The sequence below is a fragment of the Equus quagga genome, chromosome 6 (assembly GCF_021613505.1).
Source record: "Equus quagga isolate Etosha38 chromosome 6, UCLA_HA_Equagga_1.0, whole genome shotgun sequence".
NCBI lineage: Eukaryota > Metazoa > Chordata > Mammalia > Perissodactyla > Equidae > Equus > Equus quagga.
In genome coordinates this window covers 70666569-70690006 of record NC_060272.1, presented here as the reverse complement: position 1 = coordinate 70690006, position 23438 = coordinate 70666569, and the positions used below count along the sequence as shown (strand labels likewise).

General features: G+C 36.8%; 1 protein-coding gene across 9 annotated transcripts in view; it reads left to right on the top strand.

Moving 5' to 3' along the window:
• FRY (FRY microtubule binding protein) overlaps positions 1 to 23438 on the top strand; it is a 401426-nt gene that overhangs the window by 231553 nt on the left and 146435 nt on the right. For all 9 annotated transcript variants that reach the window (XM_046664270.1, XM_046664266.1, XM_046664264.1 and 6 more), the window contains 5 exons: positions 10917 to 11056; positions 15395 to 15485; positions 15717 to 15796; positions 15912 to 15992; positions 21400 to 21568. In XM_046664270.1, the coding sequence (XP_046520226.1) occupies positions 10917 to 11056; positions 15395 to 15485; positions 15717 to 15796; positions 15912 to 15992; positions 21400 to 21568 (561 nt within the window). The remainder of the gene's footprint in view (positions 1 to 10916; positions 11057 to 15394; positions 15486 to 15716; positions 15797 to 15911; positions 15993 to 21399; positions 21569 to 23438) is intronic.

Sequence of the window (23438 nt, the reverse complement as noted above, 5' to 3'; positions counted from 1 at the left end):
TAATACTTTTAACCTTGCTGCTCAAAATGTTGACATGCAGACTCTCTACCCTGCCCCAGATCTACTGAATCAGATTCTTCCCCTTAACAAGATCCCTGGGTGACCTATACACACGTTAAAGCTTGAGAAGCACTGCTCTGTAACACATCTCTGTGTATTAAAGACACTTTGGGAGTGAACCAATAGTGAAGTGGTCACTGAGAACTTTCAAATAAGACACATAAGACTATCCTCTGATGATTAAATCATAAATTTATGCAAGAACTGTGAGAGAAGGCAACCTACAAAGTCTATCTCATTTTAAAGTGAGAGCAAGACTCCCAGGCCATGAGGAAACTTGACTGTGTTGGTCCATCTGTGAGTTCAATGAAAAAAAAGTCAGCACAGTTACCTTTGAAAGTGCCCATCAGCTGTTTCAACAGCAAATTGTAAAAATTGTGGTTCCATTGGCAAGGCCATGAATGTATCAAGCTCTCTTAGTCTTTTGATATTAAATGTTCAAATTATGTAATTCTCCTTGTTCTGATTCCAAGGAGTAGGGTTTTTGTCTGGATTCACACAGAGATCTGTCTATGGGAAAAGAACACGCTGGTTTTGCCACCTTGCGTGATACAGACTCCATCACTATAATCATGGGAGCAGTAGGATTGTAGAAGTTACATTTGTTTAGTACTTACTATAGGGTAGGCACTATGCTAAGTACATCCTTTGAACAGCGTGCAACTGGTCCCTGTCTAGAGAATATTTTTATAAACTTCTGCCTTTTCATTGTCACTGGCATGAATGAGAGGCTATAGACAGCTGGGCTTATACACTTTCAGTGCCTGATCCTGGGCAGCCCTGTTTAACTCCTCCACTTAACAAGCCTATGATGCATTTTTTCTCTTGCTAGAAATAGAAGCAAAAAAAAAAAAGAAAAAAAATCATGTGATACTTTATAATTTGCCGAGCACCTTCTCACATATTATCTCACCTGACATCACTCAATTCTTCCAATAACCGCAAGAAGAAGTTCTCCTCATCATCCTTATCGTCATCATCATCATCATCATCATCATCTCTATATTACATTTAATGGAAATGAGTCTCAGAGAAGTTGCCCAGTATTACACGACTAAAGCCTAAAGGAGCCAAGACTGGAATCCATGTGTTCTGACTATAAAGCCCATGCTTTGTACTGTGTAACATGCTTATATTTCTAAAAACTAAATTGGTGAGAATTCAGAGGAGAGTTTTCCATGGATAAAGGATCTAAGATCCTGTATCAGTTATGATTAGCTTTGGCTGCAAAAGATTACATAAAATAACAGTGGTTGAACAACATAGAAGGTTCTCTCTCATGTTCAAGAAGTATAAAGAAAATCAGTCCAGTATCCTTATATTATTATTGTTTTCCTGTGTATGGCTTACATTTCCAAGGTCATCTCATGGTCCAATTTGACTTCTGGAGCTCAACCATTACATCTGTATTCAAGCAGCAGGAAGGCGAAATGGAAAAAGAATTATAGAAAAAGAAAACTCAAATAAATAAAAAAACAGAACCTCCCAACATTGCACACACTTCTTCTGCTTACGTCCAGTTGGCCAGATCTTCATCACATAGCCACATATAGCTGTAAGAAAGATTGGGAAATTTTATTTTGAGCAACCATGTGTCCATCTAAAAATGAGGTACTTTGTATCTAAGGAAGAAGAGAAGAGTGAGTATTGGATACTGCCTGTCTCTACTAGATAGTATATAGCCTATTTTTGCCACAGTGCCCAATAAAGAGTACTATTTATGGTTCTACACCTCTTTTTTTTTCCCACTGTGAAATTCTCCTAGAATTTGCCAGTTTTCCAGTTTGAGTTTAAAAATATGTAAAACTTCATATTTCCTTAAGTTTTCTTTTATATTTCTTTTATATGTAATTGACGTTTGGCTTACTATCTCTTAATTTAACCTAATTACAATCTAACCTTGTATAGAATAGAACTGGAAAAAAAAGCCTTATTGTTTCATGAATGACAAGATGTCTAAACAGGATTAATCCTTTTTTAAGCTCAGTATTACTGGGAGAAAAATCATGCTAGTGACTGCTTTACACTTTAGAGAGCTAAAAATTTGTGCCCTCATGCCCAGAATTCCACTTTCTACAAATTTTATGAATATGAACTTGACCCCTTCTTACACAGCACCTACTATGTGGTAACTATGTGCCAAGCATTAAGCCAGCTTGTGGCAATAAACATGAAGGAAGCATGAAAGCCTCCATGGAGAGGCCCCCAGTCTAGTGGGAAAGACGAAGAAGCATGTAATCAGATAAATTATAACCTCAGGCAAGCAAGTAAGCTCCCAGTGGAAGGACGAAGCATGGTGTGAGCTCCAGGAGCGCCAGCTTTGCCCTGCACTCGGGAGTCAGGGAGGGCTTCTGGGGTGTGTGTGTGTGTGTGTGTGTATGTATGTATGTGACATACGACATACACACAAGGCTCTGTAAGGGACAAAGAGCTATAAAACTCGTCCCTGCATTCCAGGAGCTTCAGATCTCGAAGAGGATGATAAGGGAGTGCACAAACAGCTCTGACACAGGCCCACGTGTGTAAGAAGTGCCGCAGGGATGCAGACAATAAACATTCTGAGGCTTCAGGGACAGAAGATGTGTACTGCAATTTTAAAATAATTCAAAGGCATTAAAAGGTGCAGAGCCCCCATAGACTCAGAATCAGATAACCCCTAAACAATGCATAGTTTTCTACTGGAACACGAAGTTTCCCTACAGTCTGAGTGTAGGGCGTGTTGAGGGAAGAGATCAAGTAGGAAGGGATCAGACTGTGGAAGACATTAATGCCAGGGTGGGGCCTATCCCACACATCCCAGTCTCAGAGTGATCAAAGTGGTGACTTGAGGTTAACCTTGAGGAAGCAGTGTTCATGAGTGGAGAGATCTTTGACGTTTGGAGGTTTTTGGGGAGTTTGGGCATTAATAAACATTTGAGGGTAAAAGGGCCCAAACTGAAACAGAGAGAATGGGACTAGAAAGAAAGAATTATTATAAGCAAAATTATAAAAGAAAAATCAATATTTGGTGAGAGAAGGAGAAACGAAAGGTAACTATAGTTTTTCACCCGTGATTTGGAGCCATTTCTGTTCAGTTTAACAAATATTGAGTGCCTGAAGCATACTAGGATCTGGGCAAGGTGCTGGGCTTACAAAAGCAATCAGAGTTCCTACCGTCAAGGAATTCTCAATTCTCAGGAGGAAGACAAATATCTAAACAAATAACACTACAATTTCAATGCTATAATAGAGGTACATTTCAAGTGCTCTGGGAACTCAGGTAAGGGAGCAGTTAATGATGCTAGGAAGGTGGACAGATGTGTCACAGGAAGCAATCAAGGAGCAGTGACGTTTTAAAGATATTTGTTATCCAAATGAACAAGATGGGCTGGGTCATGCCAGGCAGGAGGAGCCATGTGGACAAAGAAGTTGAAGGTGAGAAGAGCAGCGTGCTGGGGAGTGACCTGGAATGAAGCTGGAAAGGCGGACCGGAGCCCATTGCTCCCTTGGCCATAGGAGACATACTGAGGAGTCTGAACTATTTGCTATAGATAAGGACTTCTTCAGTCAGAGGAATGCTGTGCTTGGGGAGAAGTAATAAATCAGTTTTACACATACTGAATTTTCAGTGAGTATAGAATATCTCAGAAGAAATAACGGGGGCTCATTCATTTATATAGTCACTCAACAAACACTAAAAGATTGGAAAGAGAGTAGAGCAAATGGATGAAGAATATCATAGGGAAACATAGTTTAGGAATGTTTAGAAAATGGGATCCACAAAAGAATTCCTAGAAAAAAAGGTGACCAAAAAAGTGAGAGAAGCCTAAGAAGATGTGACTTTCCAGGATGGCCCATGATGGCAGCCTGTGCAGACCCTCACAGAAGAATGAAGGGTTAGCAGTTAGGAGCTCACTGGAAGCCAGCGTTGAGAAAGCCTTTTGCTGCAGTAGCTATTCAGTGACATGTAGAATGCATTTTCATAGTGGATAGATGAATGCTACACAGTTTAAGAGCCTTACTTTAACTGCTAAGTTATAGTGGCTGATTATGGTTGGCAACACTTAAATTGGAAAGCTGTGCCCCAGAACACAGTCATGGTACCAGGGATGAGTTCCCTATCTGTGATCTGTGGAGAGAGTCCTAAGAATGCAGGGCATGGTGAGCTCCCCATTTTAACTTCAAGTGACTTTCCTCTGTTGTCAAAGTTGACAGACATCTTTTTTAAATATAAAGGCCAAGGCATTTTATTTTGGATTCTCCAATGAAACAACATCTAACTTGTGATGCGTGTGCACCTGGGTAGACGGTGGTCAAATGCAGCTCAAATATCAAGTTAATCCATTTGAAAAAGTGAAAAACAACACTCCCAAATAATGCTCACTGGAGGGAGGATGTAGCCCTTACCTGGTGGAGGATGTACTGATGATAGTCACTGGATACATTTACACACAAAGGTGAAAATTCCGGCTGTTGAATAAAATAATAACTGAATTTTTATTATTTCATATACCTTCCAGCTATGTATGCTTTCTTGTGGATTTTCTCTGCCCTTGGCTTTTAGACCTTTGCTTATATATAATGATGAAATAAACATGCAATAAGTTAAATGATACAACCAATTGTACATTGATTGATGTTTTTCTACATGGAGTATTGCTTTGACTTTGTTCCTTAAAACAGTCTCATACAGTAAGTGGAAGTTATTTCCTCTTTGCATAGTAAAGTATGATTACTCTCCAAAGGAGCTTGTGCCAGAACAGCCAAAATTAGAATTCAGATCCTTATTTTCACAGGTGAATTGTCTCACTGTACTTTGACATTGCGTAAGAAACCATATGAGAGACAAGAGAAAGTTCATGGGGGTAACTAAGATTGGCAGCATCAGAGAATCCTGAGAAAGAAAGCATTTCAAGAAGAACTTGCTAAATAGTGTCATTTGCTCAGGAAATTTCAAGGGAAATGACTGCAAAAAGGCCATTGGTTGGCTATTGGGTTTCTCCTTTCTGATCTTTCATATGAAAGTGTCAGTATTGTGAGAAGAACAGAAATCAGGTTTGAGGGATGAAGAAGGGAGGCAGGAAGAGGAAGCATCACCAGTGCTTGCTGACTGAGAAGTTTCTGGGAGATGGACAGGTTATTAGGTCAGAGAGAGGAGAGGAGAGTCAAATGAGGGCTGTGTTTGTTTATGGAACCCTCTTATGCTGAATGCAATACAAGAGCTTAGTGCTGTCTTTCTACCAACGGTTGTGCCCATTCTTCATTTACATTTGGGCTCAACCCTTTTTGCAGAATGGTTGAGGTTCCTGAGAGTCTGGCGTGGAGATGAGTTGGATTTAAAATAATTGGTTTTATTCAACTGATTAATTCTGGTTCCGGAACAGTTACTATCTCAGTGTCCTTTCTCATTTGCTTTGGAGCGAGCTGTTGCCTGCAGCAAATTTGGGGAGCCCGGTGTTCGCGACCTTTCTCTTGTGGAGCTAATGTAGGATAGTCGGTGCTCAGCCACCTCTTCAATAGGCATTTGGAAGGCCCGCGTTTACATTTGTTGGAGCCAGAAAATCTTGGGAATGCAAACTAAGCTACAAGGGTTCTAATGAGGCCCTGATATTTTGTGCTTAGGTAGGAGGTAGGTGGGTCTTTTTTTTCCCCCACATTATACCTCAAAGCAACATTTATCAGTTCTGATAAATAAAATTCTATCATCAACTTCTATCATTCTATCATTAACTTAGCCTATAATCTAATCAAAGTCAAATTTTTTTTGTCTGTGCTTCAGTTTCATTATTTGAAAATGGAAGATGGGAAAAAAGAAACAGACATTTTTGAAGGTCTGTTATATGCCCCACAGGTCATAGTATTTCATTTAGTCTTCATGAAAACCCACTGAGGTAAATATCCTTAAGTCCCATTTGACAGCTGAAAACACAGAGCTTCAGAGAAATGGCAACAGGCCCAGGCTCATACAGCCGTTAAGGGCAGAGCTGTAAATTGTACCCCAGACCATCTAATCTTATCAATATACTGATGAAATTATGAAAACATGGTTTGTGAAGGATCAGTCATCACATACATGTTCTGAGAACAGGACTTTAAGTTGCAGCTATTTCTGGTTCAGTGTGACATATTCTTTACTGGTGTCATCTCCATAAATTCCAGATAATTTGCTCAAACATTCTAAGTAACTTCTATTGGGGTTTCCCTCCAGATGTTATGTTTATGTACTTTTGTGAAACCTTAGTTTCTTAGCAGTAAAAGTTAAAATGCCATCTATAAAACAGAAAACACATGGTAAATAAATCCATACATAGATGTATAATAGAGCTAAAATAACTTTTTACCATCTTGGATAGTAACAATTTTCCTGGAAAGGAAACAGATGAAATCTAATGTTTCAACATTGATTCTAATGCTATAACTCAGTGAAAATCTATTTAAATTGTGTAAATGAAAAATATAAGCAATTAAGGGTAAAAACAAATTAACTGGCATTGGATTCATGTTAGTGTTATTTAGTGTTTCTTACATTATTCTCCAGTGGGACAGTGTGTTCTGTAAAATGGACCAAGATGTCAAAATCAGATAATGAAGATCTTTTCCTACTTTGAAGGAAAAATATATTTAACATAAATATTTTTATAATTTTAAGTTTTTATAATGTTATTCTTAAGTCTTTGGTGTCTGTCATCACTTATGAAATATTATAATTTAGCAATAGTATGATATGTGATCAAGTAAAAAAATTGCATTTGAGTTACTTTAATAGATCAGTATTTTGTGGTATTTATGGTGAGAACTCTGACCCCCAGGTGCTTGGCCCCCTGAACTAGTTTGAGAAATTAAACCATCAATGAAGTTACTTTAAAATTGTTCATTAAATGCACCACTCATGACTAGTCAGCCTTATTACTGTAAAATATAGAATGACTCCTACTGAGTAATTATTCAAATATTTATATGTGAAGTTTCCTTCTTTGCAGTCAGCAAATATAATAAAATGCTCATGAAAAATTAATGACTTAGCTATAGCATAATAGACAGTCTCTTTTAGTCTATTTATACATAAAATGCCAAAATAAACATTAAGGAAACATTTGCAAAGTACATTGCCCTCTATCCCCCCCGAAAGAAAACAGCAGTATGAAATAGTTCGGTGATTCTGTGCACTTCGTCTCCTCTAGCTGCACAGTACCGAGCTCATCTATGATGGAAGAATATGATCATTTAAATGCAACAAGAACATCTTTGTAAATGAGCCCGCCCCCTTTCAACAGCAGCACAGAGCTAGAATTCATCTCACCATTGGCTCTGCTTCCCGTAAGTGAAGGAGTTGAGTAACCAAGAAGCCAGCTAGACCTTCCTCCCTTCCTGAGCTTTGAGGGCCAGGTCTTTGCAAATTCCACCCTTCCTTCCTGAAAGCCTGGACTCAAAAGGGCGGTAACAGAGATGGAAAAAACACACACATCCACCCAATGCTGACCTTTCATCTCTTCTGAGATGGTCTCAGTATATTTGCCATGGAAAGTATGCCCAGTCGATATAATACCAAGAATGGCTTCAGGATGACTTTTTAATAGGTAGAAAAAGTATTATAGCTGATGTTTGAAGAACACTGTTGATGTTCTCTATGGAGAATGTGAGCCATACCTAAGTGAAGTAGCTGAACATTGTGTGCTGAACTGAGATGTTTAGGGGTCAGACAGGTTTATATCACCTGTTTATATCACAGGTTTATAGGTCTGTAAATAGATAATGGAGCGTGTAAATATCCCACACAAGTATTTTTAAAATAAACTTTTTATTTTAGAATTGTTTTGGATTTACAGAAAAGTTGCAAAGATAGTATAGACAGTTATCATACACCCGCACCTAGGTTCCCTATTAACATCTTACATTATATTTGTCACAACAAAGAAATCAAGACAGATACATATCAATACGGATACATTTATTATTAACTAAACTCTATATTTGTATTTTGTTTGTTTTTTTCAAAGATTTCTCTTCTGTTCAGGATACTACTTTATGTTTAGACATCATGTCTCCTTAAGTCTCCTCCAGACTTACACAAGTATTTTTAAAGTTTTGAAATATAATAGTAGATGCTTTGGGATTTTATTACATATGCACTAGTTAAGACTGAATTAACCCATGGTCAGGGACTCAGAATTCTGATCTGTTTTTCCGCTGTGAGAAGAACCCCCTTCATTTCCCAATTCAGAATATTTTAGATGGTGGTGACTTGAGAAATATCCTTCCTTGCACTGGGGTAACTCAAGAGAGAACTAGTAAATTACTCCTTGACACACCATAATTTGCTTTCCTCCAAAAATTTACTGCTGTTATATCCACAGGAACAACAGGAAAATATGTTGTGGCTGTGGATATTACAGTGTGGGAGGAAGGGCTCTTCTTTTTTAAATAGATATTCTTCAATTAAAAATAAAACTAATGGTGACTCAGTTCATAGGGCAGGCTGAATGCAATAGCCTGTTCATTTTTAACCTATAGTAATCCATAACTAAAGATAGTGTACATATAGCCATAATTATAAGAGAGAGAGCATGAAATAGGCTATCAAGAAATAGAATCTGAGGAAGAAAGCAATAATTGTTTCGTTCAACCTCAGAGCTTCTTTTAAAGATGACAGTGGAAAGTTCTATTGACATGGAGTGTTTTAGCTCCCATTCTCTAGTTTCCTGTTTTTTAAAAGGAAGTTAGGCCTAGCTGGCTTAACTATAGAAATATTTTAAATTAACTAAGGTTTTCCATTTCTTCTGCCACCTCCCTAGCTCAGGCCATGATCGCTGCGTGTCTGGAACTGTCGCAGTAGCATCATTCGATTCAAGCACATGTGTGTATATTCTTCTAGCCACCTCTGTTAGCAAACCCCTTAAGTCCAGCCTACACCTTCCTGCTACATTAAACCTCTCCAGACACCGTTTTTATGGGCTGATTTCCCTATTCAAAAATCTTTAGGGGCTTCCAATTTTCTCAAGAAGAAAATTGAAATTTTTTAGACTGCTGTTAAATACCTTCTATGATTTAGTTCCAACTTAAAATTGTCAACATTATTTCCCTCCACTCTGGTATACCAAAGTCCCTACACTAGCCAGATTGTCTCCTTTCAGTTGACTCAGAACCTTCATTAAATTAATCATTATAATCATTACCAACAAACAGTTACTTTGCACCTTCACTACCATACGTTTTCCTGCTTGGAGTCTTTGCTTAGTTTCTTTCTTGACTCTCAATTTCTCAAATTTCTACCCTTTCTAAAAAAGGCCCAGGTAAAATCCCACCTCCATCCCCTAGACGTCCCACCTACCTGGTGCCTCAGTGATCTATGTCCTGAGAACTCCTGGTTTCAATGGGCACTCTTAATATGTTGGTATATTTGCGCCTGGTCTTATTTTCTGTATATGTGTACTTATATAGTATCTATACCAAATTGGGATCATACCAATTAAATGACTTTTCATTCATTTTCCACTTAACATATCATGAACATTTTCATGTCATTACATTTTTTGAAATGTGATTTTCAATGGTTTCATCAATACTCTACATCACATTCCACATTGTATTAAGGCATTTCCACGTAGTTGGACATTTAGGTTGTGTCCATTTTTTGCTATAATAAATAATGCTGTCCTGAACATTCTTACTCATATTCCTAAGAGTGGGCTTATTGAGAATGATTTTTATTAGTTTCTTGATATGTGCTTCCAAATTACCTTCCAGATGTGTTATGCCAATTTTTTCTTCTATCAGCAGTGTATGGACATGTCCATTTTATTACCGTCTCATCAGCATTAGGTGTTATAATTTGCTTATATTGTTTGTTAATTAGGTAATTAAAACCTATCTCATTGTAGTTTTGCATATTCTGGTTATAAGGCCTTTATCAGATAGGTATTTTGCAAATATTTTCTCCCATTCTCTGGCCTGTCTTTTCATCACTTTCTTAACAGTATCTTCCTAAAAGCATAAGCTTTTAATTTTGATGAATTTCAGTATATCAAATTGTCACGGACTTTGCTTTTGGGGCGATACTTAAGAAATCCTTGCCTAACCCAAAGTCACAAAGATTTTCCCCTATGTTTTGTTAAGAAGTTTTATAGTTTTAGGTTTTGTACTTAGATCTATGATCCATTTTGAGTTAATTTTTGTATATGGTATGAGATATGGATTGAGGTTCATTTTTTTCATGATAATTAGTAAAAGATCAGGAATCTTTCTAGACAGGGAAATTAGAATAACTGGTCTATCAAAGTCATGTATGTTATTTAAAGAAAAGGGGAGAAGTTTGCCTTTAATATAATACAGAGTAAATTATTGCTACTGATTCATATCTTGAGTCAAACTTGGGGCATACCTCAGATTAGTGGGTGAATGCTTATTGGCAGAAAACCATATATTATGTTACCATTTAGGTTATTTGTTTAGGGGCTAGATTTGCTTATTTCACCTAAACAATTAATGTAATTGTACTAACTAATATATTTATTTATACAACAAGCATTTTTGAGGACCTAAGAAGTACAAGGCACTATATTTCTTAGATGGTATGGGAAAATAATTTCTTTACAGTTCGTGAATAACCTTTATGCAATTAACATCCAATTTCTAGAATGAAAGGGAGTCAAAGTAATTAACTTTCTTGAACCACAAAATTGTTATTATATGAGGAACATCTGTCAACCTTAAGAGACTTGGGCTCTTGGGGATGTACTAACGAAGATTATTAAAGGAAAGACTGTGATAAATGAGAAAATCTCGTAGTGAACATAGCTTAGAGTTATTTGTGAAATGGCAAGTTTCTCGGTAATGGGCACTGCCACCAAAGCCTTTTAATCACTTGTTTTTCTCTGTAGGTCATTAGCTCCATGAGCTCCCTTTCTGAGTACTGCCTGCCTTCCATTCTGCGTACCTTATTTGACTGGTATAAAAGGCAAAATGGCATTGAGGATGAATCACACGAATACAGACCAAGAACAAGCAATAAATCAAAAAGGTACATTTCTTTGGTGTAGGAATTATGAGGATTATAGTTTCTTGGTTTTTTTGGGTTTTTTTTTAAAGAAACATAAATCAGAATAAGAGTTATAAGGCATCTGAGTCTTCCCGCCTCTTCACATGAATACCTAGCAGGCGCTGTAGGAGGCCCGTTGTCTAGCAGTGGGACTACTAGTCACTGCCAGCTGTCACAGGTTGAAAGTTCACACATGGCCTTATTTCCACATTGGTGGGGGTGGGTGTAAGGGCCCCAGGTTACCCTCCTGCCTGCTTCTGTCCTGGGCCCTCTCTCCTCCAGTCTACACCTAAAAGCGGAAGGTCTGCTGTGGGCCCTGAATGACACTGCCTGGATATTTTAGTCTTCATTAGTAACCTTGAGTGCCCAATGTGCTGTCATGGGAAGGACGCTGCGCTGGACATTAACAGTAGTCCTGGAGCTGCCACTAATGAGCCGGGTGACGTTGGGCAACTCACCACCTCTGTGTACCTCACTCTCTTCATGAGCAAAACAGAGAAGTCAGGTTACACCATCTCCAACTTCCCTTCCAGTGGAGAATTTTGTTTATTTGTTCTGTGGTCCCCTTCTCCTGTGGATTTGAAAAGTGGAACTTGGTGCTAATGAGCACTTCAGCAGCCATAAAACTTAAGATTCTTGTACTGTCGAATGTGCCTCTCCCCAAAATTTAGGTAAATACTTGTAATTCATATGTTTGAAAGCAGCCTACTACAGCAAGGTCATAAGTATAAGACAGTTTGATATATTCACCTTTTTTTTTAAAAAAAAGGGAGATTATTTTCAAAGCAGTTAGATTTCTCCACATGAATTGATTGTGCATTTTTTTAAAGAAGGTAAACTGAAATTAATCACTCAGAAAATCAGATATTAACTACTTCTTGTGAGTGATTTATCTCTCTCATTTTTCTTGATACTCCTAACACGTTTTTAAATATTGACTTCTCTTGAAATTGAAGACCTATAATTTTACCAAATTGCATTTCATCTGAACTTGTAATTACATTTTATAATATGCTTGAGTTTATGCAAAATTCAATCGTTTATTTATAATTTTGTTTGGGGAGAAATTAATAACTTTTTCATATTGAATAACATTTTTTTTCTTTTGAGGAAGATTAGCCCTGAGCTAACATTTTCCAGCAATCCTCCTCTCTTTGCTGAGGAAGACTGGCCCTGAGCTAACATCTGTGCCTATCTTCCTCTGTTTTATGTGGGATGCCTGCCACAGCATGGCTTGATAAGTGGTGTGTAGGTCCACACCCAGGATCTGAACCAGCAAACCCTGGGCTGCCAAAGTGGAACTTACGAACTTAACCACTGTACCACCGGACCAGCCCCTTGAATAATTTTTTATAGTTAAAGAAGGAATTTTTTTATTGAGATATAATTCACATACTGTAAGATTCACTCTTTTAAAGTGTATAATTCTGTTTTTAGTATATTCACATGGTTATGCAACTATTACCACTGTCTAAATCCAGAACATTTTCATCACCCCAAAAAGAAACCCCATACCGATTAGCAGTCCCTCCTCATAAATACTGTTTTAATGTATCAAATTTTAAAGGTGGAATTTCAGTTCTGTCTGAAAATGGTTCAGACGGTGTGATTAATAAATTAATGGGATTCTTTTTCCCATATTACATGTTAGCTTATGAACAGATGTGCAGACTTTCCTGGGGGTGGAGAGTGGAGCAGTTTTAGTGAGTTTAATTAAGTGAGTTTTAGTTTTGTTCCTCTGTTTTATCAGAATTTAGTTACTAGAACCGGATTTTTCATGAACTTTCTTCATGGATTGAAAATACTAGGTTTTTTAATCATGTTACTGATTATTTTCAGAAGATCAGAGTAATCGCTGAGACCAAATACAGAATCAGAACAGTGAAATTCAACTCAGTAGCATTTTAGTTAGCATTTGAAAGTTTAAAATAAGAGAGAGAGAATGTGTGCTTGGGAGAAAGCCAGAAGAATGAGAGAGTTTAGAACATGATGTAGCTAATAATGTGGGTTTCTGTTACTAGAAAAAAGAAAAAAGGAACTTTAGGGAGGAGCATAAGCAACTGAAAACAGTCAAATGTGACGGATGTGTATTTGGGTTATGATTTCTAAGATTAGTATAATATCAACATTTTGACTGCCAAAAAAATTTGTCAAATGCCTCTGGCTCCTGGCAGTTAGACCTCAAACCAGCAATAAAGTTGAATTCTTTATTAGGAAAGTATATGTCTTACTTTTATTTGAAAGCATAAATTGACATTAAATAAAACACAATCAGGGGTTTAAAAATTTTTTTTCTACCAAGAACTGCTACTTTCTCAAGGTCCTCTGGCCCCTTTCGAAGACCCTTATTAACCGTCCAACACAAAAATTTTCTCTCTACTTCTGCTGGTTCTCCTCCCTCTGGTCGTCAAACTTCTTGCTTCCTTATTCCCTGATATCATCTCTAGGTCAGACTTGTGCATGGCCTCTTTTTTTTTTTTTTAATTGAGGTTATGATGGTTTACAACCGTGTGAAATTTCACTTGTACATTATTATTTGTCAGTCGTATTATAGGTGCACCACTTCACCCTTTGTGCCCACCCCTCACCCCTATTCCCCCTGGTAATCAATAATCTGTGCTCTTTGTCCATGTGTTTCTTTATCTTCCACATATGAGTGGAATCATACAGAGTTTGTCTTTCTCTGTCTGGCTTATTTCACTTTACATAATACCCTCAAGGTTCATCCATGTTGTTGTGAGTGGGACAATTTTATCCTTTTTTATGGCTGAGTAGTATTCTGTTGTATATATATATGCCTCATCTTCTTTTTCCAGTCATCAGTTGATGGGCACTTAGGTTTCTTCCACATCTTGGCTGTTGTGAATAATGCTGCAGTGAACATAGGGGTGCATCGTGCATGCCCTCTTTTTTTAATGCAGTTCCATTATGTTTTCCTTTCCTCCAGCTGGCAGTAGCACTTTCTAGTGCTAGTGGGTCTCGAAGGACTTCAGTTAGATGGTTTGGTCCAGTGCTCTTCTTTCTGACAGGACTGTTCATAATGATACTGAATGAACAGTTCCTACCCTGTCCATGCATTTCTCCTTGAACCTTAAAGTTATAACTTCCCTTGTTAACCCAGTCTGTCATCCACCAGCCTTAATTTCACTTGCTCAGGGTTACAGAGTTCCTCCAGAAGTTCTTTTTTATATCTTTTTTTATATCGCCTTCCTTTCTTTTCATTCCATCTTGACTGAAGAGAAAAGCAATCCATATTTAAAATATTTGTGATTTATTTTGAAAATATCTGCCTGAAAAGTTCAAATCCTGTCATTCTTTCCCATAGGTTTTATTTAATATACAATACTTGTATATTGAGCAGTTATGCTTTCGGGAGACTATGCTAAATACTTGACATGTTTTATCTTATTTAATACTCAAGCAAACCTTTCTTTAAGTACTGGTTGTTCCCATTTTGTAGATGGAGAAATTACTGGTAAGTAGAAGAGGCATAATTTTAACCCAGGCCTGTTCCACACCAGAACCAATGCTCTGAGCCACTATACTGTGCCAAGAAACTCAGCAGTCATTTCATTTGTCTGTCTTTGTTCAATTCCAAATTAGCCCTCAGTTGATATGTTAGATAAGAAAAAACGGGGGCTGCAGGGTGGATTCACATTTCCGTCCTTTTGACAGTGTTTAATTCTGCTCTCTAACTTTTGAATGAGTTCAAATGACTCCACTTTGCCCCTTCGACCTCTTCTGCCATCTGCTTTTTAATCCTTCTCTTTTCAACACCCCTTCACTTCTTTCTTCCTTTCATAAATCTCAAGTGGCTAAAGGTCAAGAGGAAAGGGACAGGGAACAAAAATAAAGAAAAGAAAGGCAATTCTGATCCTTTCTCCACCCCCTGTAGTCCCGCTCCAGTTGGTGATCATATTATTTCCTTACATTGTTTAGCTCCTTTCACAGGATGCCTTCAGTGTACACCTCTCATTTGGTAACCCTGCCTCATGTTTGCGTCCATTTTACAGATGATAGAATTCCTGAGTTGAAGAGTACCTTAGAACAGTCCATAGGATGAGGTCATAGACTCACAAATAGCTACTCAAGTTGACATGGTTGAAAATTTTAAATCTGAAGTCAAATATTCTGCTCCAGTGTTTGTCCCCTGCACCACACTGATAATAGGAATTGCTTTAGCATGTATTTACCACTGCAATCTTGTACTAACAAAATTGGTTCTCAGTCCATTGGGGGTGAGTCCTAGATGTTTGATGCATTATATCATTCTGAAAGTGTCTTCAGTGCCATTTATTGTGAATATTTTAAACTTTACAGTGATGAACAGCAGCGAGATTATTTAATGGAAAGACGGGACCTCGCCATTGATTTTATTTTTTCTTTAGTTTTAATAGAAGTTTTGAAACAGGTAGGTCATTAATTTAATGTTACTTTTAGATAAGGTTTATTTATCTCAAAACTACTTAAGTTTTTAAAATATAATTTTATTAAATTATGCATGAATTTCAAATACTGGGTCGTATGAATTATATTTATCAATTGCTAAAGCCTATATATAGTTATTGGAAGTACTCTTACTGATTTGATCTTCCTTTTTCCTTTCCAACTTAAGAGCTGTCTTTTTTTTTTTTTTTTTCAGATTCCGCTTCATCCTGTAATAGACAGTTTAATACATGATGTTATTAACTTGGCTTTCAAGCACTTTAAATACAAAGAAGGGTAAAGTAATTTCTAACCTTCAAATTTTGAAGTAGTTGGGTACTTAAAGCTAAATCAAGTTTGCTCTTTTCGGATGACTAGGGATCCCTAACTTGTCTAATTTTATCCTATTTAGGTACCTTGGTCCTAACACTGGCAATATGCACATTGTGGCAGACCTGTATGCAGAAGTCATTGGAGTGTTGGCACAAGCTAAGTAAGTGAACATCAGAACATTTTACCATAAGAGCATGAATGCCTCTTCTATCCCACCCCAGCCCTACCCTCAGGAAGGGGGAGTATGTGAGCCTACAGGGAGCTAGGGTTCTTTTTGTTATCATGTGTGCCCTGTCTCTGAAACTGACTCAAAGCTCCCCCAAGGCGAATACCAAGGCTTTTTCCAATTGGTTTTCTACACTGTCTTTCTCACTTGGCAATTGGGCCAGATCATACCAAGAGTCCATGAGTTTCAGACTACTGCATCAAAGAAAGAGATGGACTAACCAAATTACTTTTCTCTCTGCCTAAATTTTCCAAAGAAGTTTATCAATTTTAAAAGTTTTGTTTTCTATATTCCATGAGTGGGTGGTTCCGATATATCATCCGTGAGTGGGAAAATTCCATTCTAGAATGTCCCTTTACTATAGACCTTACTTAATTCAGCTGAGCTAAAAATGTCCCAGACTCTGTCATGGAAACAAGTCGGGGGGAACATTCTCATTGCTAAATTTATCTGGCCCCATAACACTACTTAGCAGGCTAGCACAAAGTGGTATTAGCCTATTAGGAATAATATGCTTCTTCCAAAAGTGATGTCACATCCTATTTGCCTGTCTTCATCTTATTGAGCCCTGAGGCAAATCAGGCAAGATCCTGAATGCCTAGGTTAGGCAACAGGAGCCAGAGACGTAATGTGAATCTAAGCCAAGAGGTCAGTTTAAAGCCACAGTGATGCCCTGAGCCTTGTGAAATGCAACCCTCAGAAAGAGATTTTTATCTTCAAGAGATAGAATGTCCTAACTCAGTAGCATGGAAATACCCAATTTATCCAAAAACAAAATTTAGAAAAAGTACTTACTCAGCAACCTTACCAAGCTGAAACAGACAAGAACTCAGGAAACAAACCCAAAAAAAATCCCTGACATCACTTATTTAATATAACCCAGTTTATCTATTCATCTTGACTACCTATTTTTTCTAACACATGAAACATCAGCGTTAGATGGAAGAGAAGCAGATACATGACTCCAGTGAGAAATATCAAGCTCAAAGACTGACAGCCACAGAGAGGAAAGAAAAACTGGCAAAGCATACATAAGAAGTAAACAAGAGAGTTGTCTGGGCCATTTTGCATGAGACTATAGTGTACTTTCATTACAGCCCATTGTAATAATTGCAGTTCATAAGTCATCAAGAAAAAAAAATGCATTTTGAAGAGATTTCCATTGCAACTGAATAGTAAAAGTATTGGCATTTTGAAGGGATAAGTTGCAATTATCTGGTAAATTAATTCGTGTGTGTCTACTTCATTCCTAGAAAAGATCAGAAAAATGAATTCTTAATATGTTTTTTTGGCTGATTTGTCAAACCCTGAAACTCTCAACTATTCCTTTGTAATTCCTTTCTAATTATCCCAGCATCATTCTCTTATGCTATCATTTGGAAAGTTTAATATGCCAAAAATGACTTTTTGTGTCTGACTTAGTTTTTGTGAATTATGCATACCAATATCGCTTACTATAGAATGACCTTCCTTAGCCACATTGATTTTGAGTTGGTTGTGAGTAAGTAGAGAAACAGTGACACAATTAAGCAACATTCTAAGGTTGTAGGAATTTCCATATTAGGTCAGATTTATGATCCACCAAGCCAGTGTTTTCTTGCCAACGGTGGCTTTTTTATTTTCGTGACATCAGTATTTGTCTATCTGTTGCAATAGTAGATATAAGAAATGCCTCAATTTGGACAATGCTCCAATGCTTTCCAGTCACAAGAGAATCCCTTGGCCAGTAATATAGAGTAATTGCAATGATATATTCTCAACCAATCATTGTGTAGTTATCCTTTATTGATAGGTAGTATAATCTGAAACTGGTATCATATTACAAATTATCACATTCCTTCCTTCTCATAGGTACACCAAGACCATTACTTTATCACTGCCTTAGAAGAGTAGCTTGCTTTGTTCTCAGGGGGAGAAGAAAGGATGTATGCTTATCTGGTATGGGGTGGTTATCTTTTTTTAAAATAAACTTGAGTAATATAATAATTCTAATTTTAGGTTTTATATCTAGTTCCCAGTGGTAATGCATATGAAATATTTTCTTCGTTATTTCTTTAGTTATTAATACCTAGTTTGTTCTTTAAGTTTTAGCAGGATCACTATTTTTAATCCTACTAATGATAATGCACTTAATTCCTGTCATCAAGGGAAAATTTTTTTGCTCTTAAATCATATTCACCCATAGTGTTGACTTTCTCGAAGTCAGCTAAGTTAAAATTAAATTTTTAAAGGTATATTTTTTGGTTAAAATCTGATATATTCATTTAAATAGTGATTGGCTTCTAAGATTCATAAATTTCAAAACTGCTTTCTCTTTATATAATATAATCTTAATGTATATATTCTTATATTCTCACGTTTATAATATGTACTATACATTTTAAAGCAGAAGTTTATTTTTATGGGAATGTTATAGTATACCAAAGATTGGACTAATCATTTAGTTACTACAGACATTGCTAAACTCTCAAGACATGGTCATTGAAAAGAAATTTATTTTTCCCTAAAATTATTTTAAGGGAAAGTAGATTTTAAGTACAAATAGATTTTTGGATTATTTTAATGCTAAAATAATATATTTATGTCATTTGGGACTTTTTTAAAGCAAAAGATAGCCATATTTATTTTTAAATGAGAAATAAATAGACTTTTCGCCACTAACTCATGAGAATATTGAAATAGTGAATTATACAAATAACCTGCCTTTTCCTACCTCTCCTTGTTTTAGTCATGGATTAGAAATGGAAAACAAACTTTCCTAAATATCATGTGGTCTTTAAAATAATATAACTCTAACCTGTAAGATCGCTTTTTCCTTTTAAACTCTCACACTTCAAAATTAAAACCATAGGTAGTTTTTTCACTGTTCAGAAATAACAGGAATTAAAATACAATTTTTAAAAATCTAGTTTGGAATTATTAAATTTTTATAATCTAGATTGAAAGTGTCACTTCCATTGCTTTGCCATGCCTTTTCTGCTTCCTACCCTTTATCCATCTTCCCCTCAACTCAAATCCCCTCTGAAATCTTCTCCAATTATCCAGCTAGAAAGAGCCCCTTCATTCTCCAATGCCCTGTTGCCTCTTTAGCTATGTTACTCACATAAAAGGCAATATGAAATATGAGAAAGTGATCTGGCCTGGGGCATTCAGCGTCGCTGAAGGATCAGAGTGATCTAGGCAAAGTGCCAGGCACATGCTAATAAGTCTCATAAATAATAATAATAGTTATTATTCTTATTCTTATTATTATTATTCACGTGTCTCATGGTCGTTGCTACATAGTTTTATCTTCCCAATTAAACTGTACACCATTCTAGTGAGAGCAGGGACTACATTTCATAGTTCATGATTGCATCAGAAGACCTACCTAGGTTTGAGCCTCTTCTTTGTCACTTTGATCTTCCAAATCTATTTCTTCATTTGGAATGGAAATGCATTCACTGCCTGACTCAATGGATTCTTGTGAAGATAAAATGTGAAAGAATATAATGTGCATAAAATGTAAAACATCTTACAAATGCATCTCATAGTTATTCCTAGTCTAGTCTAGACCAGTGATTCATAAACTTTAGCAGGTCAGAATCACTTATAGGACTTGTTAAACAAGATTACTGAACCCACCCCCAGAGTTTCTTATTTAGTAACTATAAGGTAGGGCCAGAGAATGTATATTTCTCACAGGTTCTTAAGTGCTGCTGCTGCTGCTGCTGATCTGGGGACCACACTTTGAGAACGACTGTTCTCGACATACTATAGCATAGAGATTAAGAGTAAGGACTCCAGAGCCAGACACTTGGTTTAAAATTCTGGTTCCACCATGTACCAGCTGTGTCACTTTATCACATTATGAAATCTCTGCCTCAAATTCCTCTTCTGTAAAAAGAGTGTAATCATGGTTCCCTATAAGAGATGAGCTCTGTGTAAGGTTCACTGAACTTTGCCTGGTATATCGTAAGTGCTGTCTGTCTACTTGCTGCTATCATCATCATCCGTTTTTTTTCTATAAGAAGTAGAAAAGAATTATGACATTGGAATTTGGAATTTATGTTTTCACTCCATTGCCTTCTTAAAACCTTTTTAATTGTGAATATATATAGCAAGCATAAATAAAAATCCGTAAATTAAAAAAAAAACAATTTTAACAAATTGTTACCAAGTGAACACCATGTAACCTCCTCTACCCAAGTCAAAAACTAGAAAATTGCCATTCTCACGAGGTGCCTTATGCCCAACTTGCCAGTCATACACCTTTTGTGTTGGCTTTGGGTGAAACAATGTCTGTGTGTTTTCTGCCTGCTTTATTTGTCCTAAAATTTCTTCTTTGAGGCGTCGAGAGTTTTTGTTCCAAACTTCTGGGATTTCATTAGTTGGCCTTTAACTTTTATAATCATAATTACCCTCTGTAATCATGCTTTGCTCCTAATCGACCCTTTCCACTACAGGGGACCTCAGGCTGATAGTCTCAGGAAGCAATGTGTCTTAGAAAGCTTTCCTTGTTTTTTCTTTTTTTAACTAATAGTCAAACCAGCCACCTCAGGAATAGTTTGGATAACTTGTGTGGGTATGTTCCTTTAGGCTTAGGTACTCTGAAGATCTGCTACTACTTTCCATCCTCTTAGGATCTATTCTTTTCTTAATCCTATAGGATAATGTCATTGTAATTAATATTATTACTTACAAATATTATTTTACTTTCAAATAAAACAAATACCTTAAGTTTCTTGGGGACTGTGTCCTTTTAGTTGTGAAACCCCACACATGTAGTAGAGAGCTTATTCATCTTTCAGATCTGATTTGAATTTTCCTATTACTATATTTTCCTTCAACCTAAAAATATTTTTTTCAATAATCATTAACCTAAAACTATAAAAGAAACAATAACAGAAAACTTTAGAAGTGGATGTAGGAATGTTTCTTGGCATTATTTGCTGTCACTGTCAGAAATAGCTGGCCCAGTATGTTGTTGCTTATATGCTCACAATTGGATACCTAGGCCCTTAGGTCTGCAAGTATGTTGGAAATTGCTAAGACTGAAGACATGGAGCTTTTCCTCATGCTCATTTTAAGAGCTAGACCATTTTGAGAAGGTCTAAATAACCCTGGATTTTCTCCCTAGCCTGAAGGAGATGTTGAGCATCTCATAGAATAAGAGAAGAAACGAGAAGATTGGACTCTTCACCAAATCCCCAATATCAAATCCTTACAAAATGACAGCCATTGTACTTCAACTGATTTGAAGGCTCCCCGTCACTGTGCCTTGCCACTCCTAGATGCTGGAGGCCTCCGTTAGTCACCTTCCTACCCATTATTTGATAAATCACTCATGTTCTCTTCTTAGATTCCCCGCTGTGAAGAAGAAATTTATGGCAGAGCTGAAAGAATTACGGCACAAAGAGCAGAGCCCATATGTTGTTCAAAGCATTATCAGCTTGATAATGGGGATGAAATTCTTTCGAATTAAGATGTATCCAGTGGAGGACTTTGAGGCCTCTCTTCAGTTTATGCAGGTAATGTCTTGGGCAGAAGAACTAAGGGACAAACAACTTGAGCAACTCCCTCCATCAAAATGACTGACCTGGAATGTGAAAATCCATTCTCTTGTCAATGTGGGAAAAAGTCCTACTTTTTCCTCAATAATTCAAAAAAATGCTTTGTACCCAAATAACAGAGTTGCAGGCACATAATTTCATTTCTAAACTTTCATATCATCTTTGGAGTAGGGTGTACAGTGAAATGTCTTATTCATTGACTTTTTTCTCTTTTTTAACCATCAGCTACCTATTGTTCTGTGAATTAAAAGATAGCTCATTTTTTTATTGTTTAGGACTGATAGCATTAAGTTGGCTATGTTAACATTCATAGCATTAGAACTTTAAATAATGAAGAAATCTTTTTTATTCGTACTATAAAAAGGAATCAACCTTTAAAAAATCAGCAAACTATACAAGTTTTGGTGTCTAGTACACAGTGTGCCTCATTATGTGTGAACCAAAGAATTATTGCAAATGTGGATTTCACAGAAGGTGCAGCTTATTAAGTTCTAAAAACTTTAGTATCTGAAGGGATTTTTCTAATGTTGCTGTGAATTAGATTTAGTGAGGTTCTTAATCAGTAAAAAGCTTAGATATAGGGGTTATGAACATGGGCTGTACCACTTCATACCCACTAGGATGGCTATAAAAGATAGACAACAGCGAGTGCTGGTGAGGAAATTAGAACCCTCATACACTGCTGGTGGGAATGTAAAGTGGCAGAGAAGCTTTGGGAAACAGTTTGGCAGTTCCCCAAATGGTTAAATCTAGAATTACTCCATAATCCAGCAACTCCACTTCTAGGTGTATATCAAAGAGAAATGAAAATATATGCCCATACAAAAATTTGAATGCAAATGTTCATAGCAGCATTATTCATAACAGCAAAGGAGTGGGTACAACCCAAATGTCCATCAACTGATGAATGGATAAACAAAATGTGGTATAGCCATACAAGGGAATATTTTTTGGGCGAAAAAGGAATGAAGTACTGATATATGGATGGACCTTGAAAATATTATGCTAAGAGAAAGAAGTCAGACACAAAAGGCCACAGATTATATGATTCCAATTTACTTGAAAAGTCTAGAATTGGCAAATCCATAGAGATAGAAAGTATATTAGCAGTTGCATAGGGCTAGAGGAGAGGGATGTCAATGGGAAGGTTGGGGATGACTGCTAAGGGGTGCAAAATTTGGGGAGGGATAATGAAAAGATTCTAAATTTGATTGTGGTGATAGATGTACAACTGTGAATATACTAAAAGTCATTGAATTGTACACTTTAAATGGGCAAATTGCATGGTACGTGAACTAATATCTCAATAAAGCAGTTTAAAAAAAAAAGGAACATAGGCCATGTATCAGACTTCTTGGGTTTGAATTCAAGCTTCAGCACTTAACTAGCTCTGCGACCTTGGGCAAGTCACACTTAATCCCTCCCAGCGTTGTCTGCAAAGTGGTCTTAATGACACTAACCTTAGAAGGTGGTTCTGAAGATTCTTGGCACATGGTAAGCACTCAGTAACTGTAAACTATTTTTATCCCTCTCTCATACTAATAAATTGTGTGTCTATGTACTTGAATGATGATTTGAGGGAGAGTTTACATACATATGCAAAATAATGTAGGAAAAGGGCCACAATTCTGGGAACCATAAAGCTCCATTCTGTATTCTGTCTCAATGGCTTTCCATGCTGGCAATGCCTGCCTTAGATGCATGTCTTAATATGATATTGATACACTGGAGACTTTATTAACTGTTGTTGGCAATGGTCCCAATGTTGACTGAAAATAAGTGGTAATAGCTAATATAGATATTAGCATGTTATCAAAAATACGTGTAG